The 12,296-nt window shown below is 41.7% G+C and overlaps 1 protein-coding gene across 1 annotated transcript in view; it reads left to right on the top strand.

Moving 5' to 3' along the window:
- Positions 1-10,825: 10,825 nt before the first annotated feature.
- Positions 10,826-12,296, top strand: part of lhx4 (LIM homeobox 4) — a 79,950-nt gene continuing 78,479 nt past the window's right edge. Inside the window, exon 1 of the mRNA XM_063064876.1 lies at positions 10,826-10,901. Coding sequence (XP_062920946.1) covers positions 10,826-10,901 — 76 coding nt within the window. The remainder of the gene's footprint in view (positions 10,902-12,296) is intronic.

Consider the following 12,296-nt stretch of genomic DNA (forward strand, 5'->3'; position numbering starts at 1 on the left):
ACAAAATTATTTTTGATAAGGCAGTCTAAACTTGCCCTTGGTAGCATGCATTTAAATTATATATTCTTTTCAATAGGGTAGAAAAGGTTAAAGGTAGATTTAATTTTGGTTAAAATATTATGAAACAATTAAGTCTTTTTAATTGTGATGAGGAGAGTAATTTTCTGGTCCAAAAGTGTAAGTGGTGGGGAGTCACGAATGTATAATTGATATTAGCAATAAGTAAAAATATTAGAAGCAATTCTTAAGGAAAAGCTTATGGACCACACAATAATTTGCATTGGAAGAGTGTTGATTCAGAGTCCATTGCATCTTTAAGAAAGCTTGAACTAATATCTGAAATAGAAAAGGTAAATGTTGTGGACAGTATGGCTTTCCCCTTAAATTATACGAGCAAAGAATTAGCACAGACCATTCAAATGGTCACTCACCGTGGTAGCAAGTGCTTAGGTCATTAAAATGCTATTGCTGTTAATAATATAATAACTACTGGTAAATTATCATGAATTCGTTTTAGATGATATCTATAGAACACTAAAGTTATCATTGGTAATCTACACTAATGGTTTTAGGAAATAAACAGATAAATCATCGTTACTCATAAAAATGGCAAGACTGGTAAAGTTCACAAATTATTTTAGGTAACAAATTGAAATCAATATTAGTGGATTGTTAAATTATTACTGGTATGTAAAAATAGCACTTTAAATAATGAACAATTAAAATACTTCTGGTAATGGAAATACTACTGAAAACAAACCCAGAAATGATTTTAAATAATGTAGATAAAACCTTCTTTAATGCAGATTATTTCCACAATACAACACTAAAGTTACAATTAGCGAGCATGCAATGACTCTACTTAACGTAGACAGGCTAAGTCGAATGTCATCTGCAAGGTTCGAGAGGCCGCCTATGATATCATGATGTCAAGAAATGACCTGAAATTGTCCTGAAAATTGATTTTGATACGAGAGAATGTGCAGAGAGAGAGAGAGAAAAAAATCCTTCGTTATTGTAGACTTAACCGGACCAAGTCAAAGTGAAAGAAAACTGAGGATATGCCACATTTGTGGGCACTATAAACGCTGGGTTAAATCCGTACTGCATGGGAAAGTGAATCGTTTAAGTTTATCTTTCTAATGTAATAAAATCAGTAATAATACTATATTTTCCAAAATTAACATCTAAATAGAATCTTGGAATTGGGGGTTGGGTTGTTCTAATTCGCCGTGTTGTGTAAATGGTCGCAATTAACGGAAATTTGAACCTAGTAGCAGCGAAGCGGGAATAAATCTTGATGGGTCAAAACGCCAGCAGCTAAAGGAAGAATAAACCACTCACTCCCTGAGCTCTGGTAATGGGATCATTGCAAGCAGTATTTATTCTCTCCGAAATTCGCCAACTGAAGTGTGAGAAAGCAGTGGAAAAGCTCGTTGCATATCTCGTGTGTTTGTCGCAATGGTTCTTCTGTAAGCTATGTTAGTCATTATCCAAGCATTGACCTGGTCCGGGGGAATTAGACATGATAAGCAGCTCAGGGTAGGTGGGATTTATGCATCACCTCGAAAACTTGTGGTTTTTTTTCTCCGATTTAACCATTAAAAGTTAGCCGTAAATGTTTATTAAAGCCCATTAGTTGTGTATGTGCGTAGGTGGCTTGCCGTAGCGCAGTGAGTTCAGTGCATCGCAAATACGTCCTTTCGAAATACTTCAGGGGCTGCTAGCTATCCTGCAGTGTCTGATCCAGGAATCCATTCAGATCCGCAGGCTTAGAGTTGATATCAAGGGGCAGCTGTTAGATGTTTGAAACTGGACTGAGCAAGTGGGCTGGTGGGTAGACTTCCGGATGCAAATCAGTAAGTATCTTTTCATAGGACGAAAGGATCGGCTTCAATGTTGTGAATTGTTATCAACTGTGCTTAGAAAGGCGTTTTGCAGAAGAAAGAAATGGAAACAGGTTCAGCGCTTCAAATGCCAGTGTTATACTAAATCAGGCACATGAATTTACCTAAGATCTTGTTCTGAATTGTCTGCATTCATGTGAATGTGTTACTATCGTGACATACAGATGTGTGATTCTGTGTGTTGTTGGGATTGCTGAGCAGCAATGTAAAGCAATCTTCACCGTGTGGGATTATCTGCTTCTCCCAGCGTTTATAGGAACGTGTGTATTCATGGCAAATTATTATTTCCGTGTTCACCATTAAGTTTTCTTTCTTACTGGTGTTTCTGTGCATTTGGCTAATGAGCTACATTTCAGTGTGAATGGATTAATATTAAAGTTACCTTTTAATTGCTTGTTTCTGGATTGATTAGAAACGATTGTATTTTATGTCCTGTTTTGAAACGTGGAAGTTAAGACATTCACTCAGATCGTATTAGAACTAAAACATATAATGCTTATGTCAGTCTAGTTCTCTAGCAGTTCTGCAATTTCAGAATAGGTTGTTTCTTTTAAGTTTGTGTTGAGGACGTTCTATGCTAAAACGTTCACAAAGTTTAAGAAAAACTTTAAAACAAATTAGATTCAATGGTTTATGTTAAAATTCCAGTCGTTTCTTGAAGCAGAGTAGGCTAGGGACTGCGAAATTAATGTAGACGATGCTGGAAGCACGGAGCACGTGTTTCCACGTCTTTGAAAATAACAACATTGTGCTTTAGGTTGAAGATATTTTGTCACAATTCAAGGCAAAGCCCTTTGGATAAGGCCGGCAATTCTTACGGAAGTTGTTCCATCTGAAATGTTAACTTTGTTTCCTTCCCCGTGGATGTTGCCTGATCTTTTGGACATTTCGAACATTCTCTGTTTTTACTTCAGGTTGCCTGCATCTGCAGTTATTTTTGTGTGTGTGACTGTGATTTGTTAAAATGGGGATTACTTCAAAATCTGCTTATGCAACACCGTGGACTCCTACATTTCGATTTTCAAATAAAATTCACCACGCTATTTCCTCTACTGCTCCCACCCCCCATCACACGATTGATCCTAACTTTTCACTTTTTCAGTCCCGTGTCTTCCGTTCCCATATTTTAGCCGTGAGCCCCTACATTTCTAGAAAAGCTTTTGGTAAACAGGAAATGGATCGTGCAATCTACGTAAGGGGCTTGGGAATTTAATCTTTGATCACAGCAATGCCTCATTCTCTCTGCAGTGAGGACGCAGTTCAGTTTGTTAGATGATGTCTTGACGTTGATTGCATTTCTGTATGTATACCTGAGAGGGTTTAGTTTCAAAATGTAGCGGCCGTGCTCTCCTTTCCCAAAGGCAGGTGTGCGTTTGCGGCGGTTCATCCTTGAAACTCTCAGCATCTCCCAGATTGATTCTTCTATAATATGTTTCCAAATTAATCTTTGCTAGATACTTTATCGATTGTGTTTCATTCTGACGAACGATCAATGAATTCAATGGAAATCAATTCTTTCGCTGATTTAATACGTGGGACAAGCAGGCCTGTGAAAGATTCTCCCTGGATTCGTTTTGTTGAGTATTCACACCTTTTGGGGACAGTTTTACAATTTACACAAGCGCACACCATTCCAACATGTTTATTTAGGATATTTGAAATACTACCCGAACGTTTTAATTGGATTCAGCAGGGCAGGGAACATCTGTAGAAGGAGAAGCAGTCAACTTTTCGGATGAAAAACCCTTCGTGGGATTGTAGATAGCACATGACTCGAGTGCGAATATGTACCTTTGATCTGGTCTGCAGTTAACGGCCGCACAATGAGGCGATTTTGGGAAACATTGTAAGACTGGATAAAGTCAAAGGAGGAATATCAATTACTGAAAGATTTTAACTTCATGGCATTTCATTTAAAAAAACAAAGGTAGCGGATTTATAAAGAATTTCTTCTTTGCATACGTAGACAAGGAAGTAACAGCTCCACACAGACGAATCAGTTTGTTGCTGAAATTAAAGTTGGCGTTGAGAGTCCTCGCGATATTATTATATCAGCTGCAAATCGCAAGATAGAAATATGCATAGTTAAGGACGTAGTAGACTTGGGTAATTATCTTATGTTCCTCGCGACTTTTCCTTACAGGTGATTTATGCTGCAGTTTTTCTTCCAGGAGTAGTCTTGTAAACCCAACGTTACGGTGGGAAATTTGAATAATGCAGTCTGTCTCGTGCACACTGTAATTAAAGCAATGGAGGTGAATAATGTAATTTTGTATGCAAAACTGGGAATCCAAAATAAAAATCGAATCACATACATGAAATAACCGCGTGGGCATCCAGCAATAGTTATGGAGAAGCGACTCTCAGGGGACGTGAAATGGGAGTCATTGCGAGAGAACCTGGTGTGCCAAAGCAGATTGGGGGTTCAGTGAAAAAGTAGCTAGTGTGATAACGAGGAATTAATTAAACCAAAAATAGAAAACGCCGGAAAAGCACAGCGTGTCAACATGTTGAAAGTATCTCGACATAAAACGTAAACACTTGTTTTCTCCAGCACATTGTTTTTTTTTTCAGATGACCAAGATATGCACCTTTTTAAATATTACAGTTAAGATGTGATCCAGTCAAACCAAAAAAAACTCTTATACAAGTTTATAAACATAATGAAAAAGTGCATTTTTTTGCCACGTAGACAGCGTAGCTGGAGATTTATATGCAACTGTGTGCACAAGTTGGTGAGGCCAGAAAGGAGAGAGAAGAGAATTAGCAGAATAGAGCGAGGATTGAGTGACCACGTAACATGGAGAGATTGGGGTTGTACTTCTGCGGGCAGAGAAGATTAAGGGGGAGGTCTTTCTGAGGGGCTAAAATCATGAAGGTAGATAAGGAGAAGGTGGTTCGGTTGGCAGTAGAGACAAGTCATGCGGTATTTGTTGTCAAGTGCGCAGGTGGGGTAAGTTAGAGAACACTTGCTGATGTTTGGGATAGGGTTGAGCAGGACTATCTGCGCGAAGAACCTGATGATCTTAGCAACGCAGTTGCTCCTGAACCGAGTGATGTTAAGTCGGCTTAAGTTGACTGGTGTGACAGCAAGAGGAGAAGTGAGGAAGACGTACTTGACATGGAGAGTCCTGACCTGCGGACTCGAGGCGGAGAATCAGCAGAAACTTTCAAATGGGATGGGATATACAGTGCTGTGCAAAAATCTTAGGGACACTACCTGTGTGTGTGTGTGTGTGTGTGTGTGTGTGTGTGTACACCTAAGACCTTTGCATAATCCTGTAGCAAATTTATGTATTGCACCATACTACTGCCGAAAAAAAAACAAATTTCATGGCATATCTGATTGTTGTTAAACCTGATTTTGCTATAGGTCTTTACTGTGGACTGAGAGTGCGAAGGGGCTGGGAGAGGGGAATCATGGTTGGGAAAAGGGAAAGAGAGAGGGGGGAGAGCGAGAAGCATCAGAGAGACATTCTATAATGATCACTAAACCAATTGTTTGGAATCAAATGACCTTCCCTAGTATCTCAGGGCTGGGTGTGTCTGCACCCATGCCAACCCCCAACCCTGGCACTCCTCTGCCACCTGTCCGACACCCCTACCGCAGCACCTCATCCTCGCCATTCCTAACATCCTTTGCTCCCACCAGATTTATAAACTCGCTCTCCGCTCCACGTTGACAACTACAGTGCTCAGCAAAAGTCTTAGGCACCCTAGCTATACATATATATATATATATATATACACACACACATACATACATACATACATACATACATACATATATATATATATATACATGCCTAATACTTTTGCATAGTACTATATCCTAGCATGGAAATATTATAATGTTCTTGCGAGAAGACTGAGATAGATGCAACCACCCAGTGAATTACCACCAACGAGATGGGCCTATTTCCACCTCAATACTGTATAATTCTGTGAAACGCGCATCATAAAGCGAATACAAAGAAAAACATTGTGATGGGAAGGTCTCCTGCGAAAGCTTCTGTATATCGAGCAAACTGTATTTGGGAACTACATAGCTGAACGCCTCAAACATCGCCATATATACTAAGTTAATGACAACACTTAAATTTCAGGAGGAAGGGAAAAGCATCCATAGTTCAACATTACTGATGAAACAGTCCTCTGTTTATGTAATCGTTCGCTCCATTATTGACATTCCAAGGCTTTGGTAGGCCGCCCCGTCGATTTCCATTTGGGAATCCAATCCTTTAAGATGGCTAGCATCTTGATGAGATCGACAAGGTTTGCCAATTTATCAGGTCTTAACCACTCGCGCCATCACAACCTGCAGACTCCCCACAGACAACGGAACGATTGGTCGAATGTTCATCGTATGCCCTAGTACATTCCAAGCATCATCCTTCCTCTGTTACATCTTTCAACTTCGAATCTCATGGCCAATCCAATCCATTGTGATATCTGCAATCAAACTGCAAATGTCTTCTATCATTGAAAACACTTGCTCCTTATCTACCCCTTACGTTTCTGCTGGTATCTTTAATTCCACTCCACAGGTCTCCTCGACCATTGGCGAGCACAGCACACCCGGTAACAATCTCTTCTGTAATCCAGTCTCCGAATTGTCAGGTCTTGGTTGGAGGCTTTGGTTGCGATTGCTTCTATGTACACACTGAACAACACAGCTCACAATCACCCTTCTTGTTGGTCGTTGATCTAACTTCCTGAACTACCACCTTCATTTTTGTCCTGCCGCGTTGCGTATTTTATTGGCAACTATCTCTCCACGGCATACCAATTGTGGGGTAATGTTAGCTCATCTCAGTTCGCTCTGCTTAAACAAAATGTAAATGAAACTGAATACTTCTGCATAATGTTCCTTAATTTTCTGGATTCATCCTTATTATCCGAGATATATTTTGCCCACTCGTGCTGTGAGCGTTTCTTAAACTAGAATAGTTAATGGACAAGCTTTGGGACAATCCAAAAAATTGAGAATTAAAATGACTCATGCTGACGCGTATGACAAGAAGGTGGAATGTGGGATTAAATTAAGACAATCGAAGAAAAGCAACGTTGACTAAACTGAAAAAGGAACCGGAGACTGGATTACAGAGGAGATTGTTACCGGGTGTGCTGTGCTCGCCAATGGTCGAGGAGACTTGTGGTGTGGAATTAAAGATACCAGCAGAAACGTAAGGGGTAGGTAAGGAAGAAGCGTTTTCAATGATAGAAGGCATTTGCAGTTTGATTGCAGATATCACATTGGATTGGATTGGCCATGAGATTCGAAGTTGAAAGATGTAACAGAGGAAGGATGATGCTTGGAATGTACTAGGGCATATGATAAACATTCGACCAATCGTTCCGTTGTCTGTGGGGAGTCTGCAGGTTGTGATGGTGTGAGTGGTTAAACTGCACCACCTCCCTGATCTAGCCCTGTACCCCAGCAGACTATAGGTCTTCAAATGGTCCTCCGTGCATCTATTAAATGTTAAAGATCTCTATCTCTATCATCTTTCGGATGATTTCCAGACCCCCAATTGTACTTTGGGTGAAAAACTATAATTCCCCAGTTGACCCCTAATCCTTTGGCCAAGTACTTTAAATTTAATCCGTAATTGGCTTTCGTTCATCCCGTCAGTCACCCATTCTCACTCGCCCTAGACCAACCCAAATCAAAAATTATTCTCCCCACGTTTTCATCAAGTCCCACCCGATTCGACCGCTCACTTAACACCAATCCAAATATTTCTGAGATCTGAGAAACCCACGCTGTCACAACGTCCAAACTCCAGACTGAGAGCACCTGATGTCTCTGCTGCTGCGAAACAGCAACTCTACCACTGCGCCACTGTGCCGCCCAAAAGTTGGGTGGGAATTACAGATCTTACCAGACAGGATCTGAGCTAGAACCTCACAGTGGTCTTCTGGTGGGCGAAACAAACCTTAAATAGAAGGCAAATCATTTCAACCCAGCAGCACGAAATTAGTAACGCAATCGGAGCTGTCCAACTGCATTTTGCAGCTTTAAAGGCAATGAAATTTCTGCTATTACTCGAACTCTCTCTGAACCTTATATTCTTCTCAGTGTTGATAACTTAATTATCAAACACGTGCCCGGGTTGTTACAAACCGGTGCAATACCTATCCGGATACTGTAAGGAATATAAACCAAGTACAATATCTTAATTTGTAAAGTATTTCTCGGTATTGTTAATGCGGCATGTACTGTATAATCTCGCAGTAGTAATTGTCCGGGTGTGCCGGATTATATTGTTTATGTGGATAGCCAAAATAAATGGACCCTATCATGCTCTGATAGCAAAGCACAATCTTATCTTTTTGAAATATTTGAATTTGTAAGTGGTCTCAACTTTTACAGTTTTTAACAAGTAATAAATCTGAGAATTTACATCCAAATAGCAAATCAATTTATTACCATTACTATCCATTGTAAATATCTATTCTTTCTTTAATGTGCAAAAAAATCAGAAGACGATTAGCACAATGTTTAATGAAATGGACCTCGGTGAAGTAGTGAGACGTTGGGACAATGGAGTGAATGCTTGCCCAGATTGATAGGGGATTTTGGAGGGGGGGGGATATAGAGATTGAGAAGAAGGAAATGCCGGTATGTGGAGCCTATAGCAGATCAAAGGGTGGCTTATTCCAGTGGAACGAAGGATCGGAGGTTGCACAAGAGATGCGAAGGATGATTGTTGGGAGGACTGGGTAGTGGTGAATGGGAAGTCCGGGGTATGTTGCAGATATTGGTAAAGGGACTTTGAAAGAATGTATATAAGCGGAGATGGGCGTGACAAGTGAACTGTATTTGGAGCTCAGTGGGCTTCAGTCTACTGAATATAAATGCTTACAGTTTGTGGCCGATGGTGGTATAGTTGTTCGGAGGTAGCAAAGGCATGCACTGGCCTTTGACGTAAGCAGAAGCAGTGTTGCGTAATGTTGCCAAGATGAGCACAGATATGACTTGCCATGTAATTCTACAGCACCATGGAAACCGGCTTTTCGGCCCATCTCATCCATGCAGACCAATGTGCCTTCCTGAGCTAGTTCCATTTGCCTACATTGGGCTCACATTTATATAAACCTTTCCGTTTATAACCTTAACTGTCCAAATATCTTTTAACGAGTAAATCTGTACTAGTCTGTGCTGCTCCTTCCACATAACCAGCACACCATTGGAAAACCCTAACCCTCGGGTCCAATTTAAAATTTTCCCTTCTCTCCTCAAACCTATGCCCTCGAGATTTAGACTCTCCTACCTGGGAAAAAAGAGCAGCCACCTGATCGGTGATCCTACATGATTTTATAGATCTCGGCTTCCTTTGCTCCGGAGAGAAGTTCCAGCGTATCCAGTATCTTATTATTCAAGCGCCCCAGTCCCAGAAACATCCTTATATTTTTTTTTTGCGCCGTCGCTATCTTTATCACAGAACTGCGCGGAATATTTCAGGTCGTGTACAGCCAGCCGCAACAACTCTTATACTCCGTACCCCGTTTGATGAAGGCGTGAGTACCACCATGTCTACCTGTGCGCCAATTTCAAGCAACTGTGCATTTGTAACCCAGAGTCTCTACAAGTTCCCAGCAATGAACCGATTATGTATCTTTAGCAACATATACAAAATGCTGGAGGAACTCAGCAGGTCAGGCAGCAGCCATGGAAATGAACAGATAGCAGACGTTTTGGGCCGAGACCCTTCTTCAAGATTATACATGTATCTATAGGACCAGATTGTGATCAACAGAGTGTTAGGCCTTCAATGAGGTTCTAGCTGAGACATTGAGCTGCGAGCCAGACTTGATGGCAAGGGCATAGGCAACGTGCCGGGAGCTTGTATATTGTGAAACTTGGATGGACAAGAGAGGTGCAGCAGATCCGGATAGAGATTAATACAATCACGGTGCTTATGAAAGTGGAGCTCATGCCTTCGGACCAACAACAACCCTAAGCAGTGACATCTCCAAAGATGTTTCACAACTGGATCATTAAAGAACAAAAGAAACATTAAAACATTCAATTAAGCATGACAGAGGCAGCACGGTGCAGAACTTTACGGCTGTTGGAAAGGTGGAGAATCTGGAAAATGTGAAGAAGGTATCTCAGGGCTAACTTGGCCAAGAGTGGACAAACAAGGAGTACACGTGAACGGCCTGGAGTGGAAGAAGACGCGACAGTCAAATGTCGATACCACGGAAGTAAACCATAGGAATAAGGAAAGAGATCACTGTCATAGATATTTCTGCCACAATTGGATCGGCAGTGCTGCTGCCTTCTAGGCTGGTGGAACTTAACTATTTGGTTAGTCCAGTGACTGTTAAAACCAGGGGGAAAAAGTGGCGTAAGATCAGACTGACAGTATTCAGAACATAAAACTCGATTCTACACGGTACAAACATTGGATGATGGGCGCGGGTCTGCTACCTGCTCTTGCCACAACCATAAATATAGGGCCATGCTTTCTGTGCCAAAATTCGGGAGTGGAATCGTATGGTGCGTCGAAGTATACTGCGGCTTTAATTAGTTCCACTGAGTGAAAGGAACCCGAGGTGGTGCATTGATTATAATGACGCACCTATTTATGGAGATCCCGCCCATCGAAGCCCAATTATTTCCGCTTATGGCAAAGTCGCGCCTCCAGAGGGGGCATCCTCAGTGCCTGATTGGCAGGTGGGAGTCGGTGATGTCATGAAGTGTTGGACTGACTGTATGATAGCGATCTTGGATGTGTCAGTGAGTAGGGAATCCCGCATCAGCCCCAGCGACCGAGGCAGTAGATATATTTATTAATATCTACACGGATCGGCGTGCAACACGGGCCGGAGTTATATTGTGTACATTTATTTTATTGTATGTATTTTTTCTGTTCTCTGTTGGGGGAGGGGAGAATTTCGGTTTGAGAATGATGCAAAGTGCGGCGGTCGCCACAGAGAGTCCTGGGAAAGGAGTTCAGGAGCTGTTGGGAGTCACAGTGCAACGTAAGGAACCTTTCAAACAAGGACGCTTTCTCCCTCCACTTCGCCACCGTCCTACCTGTCAGTTCCACACATTCCAGAACCAAGCGAGCAGGAGAGTTGGTACTGGGCCAGGGTGGGTGCACGGATTTGGTGGGGACGGGGCGAGTGGGGAAGAGAGGCTAGTAGAAGGATATACCAGAGGGAAAAATGACGAGCGACGAACCGCAAAACAGGCAACCTTAATGTATTTCTAGACTGCGGTGCTAATAAGGCCCAAACGATTGGTCATGATGTCTATTATTGACGGGAAACGTGATACTGATCTGTGCAGTGAAAGGGCGTGAGTTACAACTTTATATTGAGAATGCTGAAAAGGGTGAGAGGTAGTATGGTTTATTTAACTGTGGCTTCCGACCGCATAAATCACCTGTTATTAAGTACGACTTCCAGCGATAGGACTGACAGCGCTCGTGTTGGACCGATAATGTTGCAGCATTAAGGTAGTGCAATTAAGATATACTTACGAGGCTGCGCTCTCCGCACTGTGCAGTCAAGTCGGAGCCAAGTTCAGTCAGGCAACGCCGCAAAAAAAAAAGCGTCATTTCTGCTGAAGCCGCTAATGGAGTCGGCAAAGAAATATGTTTAACAAGCAGCCAACAGTCAGTGATCGGGGCAGGAGATTTAAAAGGAATGGCGAGGTGCCGAGCCTGTCGGATCCAGATACTGGTACAGCACGAGTAAATTGTCTGAACTGTTTTATCTGTAGGCCATCTCAGATGTAATATTGTATCACTTAGGCCTTTCTCATATCTTCGGAATGTCATGAGCTATTCCCCATCTGAAAACGGACATCCTTGAGAAAATCTACCATTATAGGAGGACTCTTATCATTTTTAAGGAATAGGTAAAACAAAATCTCACTGCAGTGTTGCAGGGGTATCAGCTGGTTGGGTTTTCAATTACAGGTACCTAGTGGATGAAAATAGGTATTTACTATTTGCTACTGAAGCTCATCCATTCCACTGAAAAGGCAACGTTGCTCCCTCGCAATGAGCAGGGCAAGGCAGCAATGTGTTTTTGTTTATGTCAACGCAGTTGACAACTCTCAGCGGCACCGGTCCCATGTCAACAAAATGGAACAGATTTGGTGTTAGGTTAAACTTATTCAAAGCTCTGGACACTCGTCCATTTGAGAAATGTATAACCAGTTCCGTTTTGAAACGCTGAAAACAGTATGTGAAATCTCAAAGCATTTATTTCGGTTAACGCATGTTCTTCCGAAACGATATCCCTGGCGCTGGCCGTGCACAGAATGAATACATTGATACAAAGCCATCAAATACTTCCCATTCATAGCGTTGATCCTACTACCGATTTACATCGTTTAGGACAATCTCACCCCTTGTTATTTTAAAA

This window comes from Mobula hypostoma, chromosome 12 (assembly GCF_963921235.1).
Source record: "Mobula hypostoma chromosome 12, sMobHyp1.1, whole genome shotgun sequence".
NCBI lineage: Eukaryota > Metazoa > Chordata > Chondrichthyes > Myliobatiformes > Myliobatidae > Mobula > Mobula hypostoma.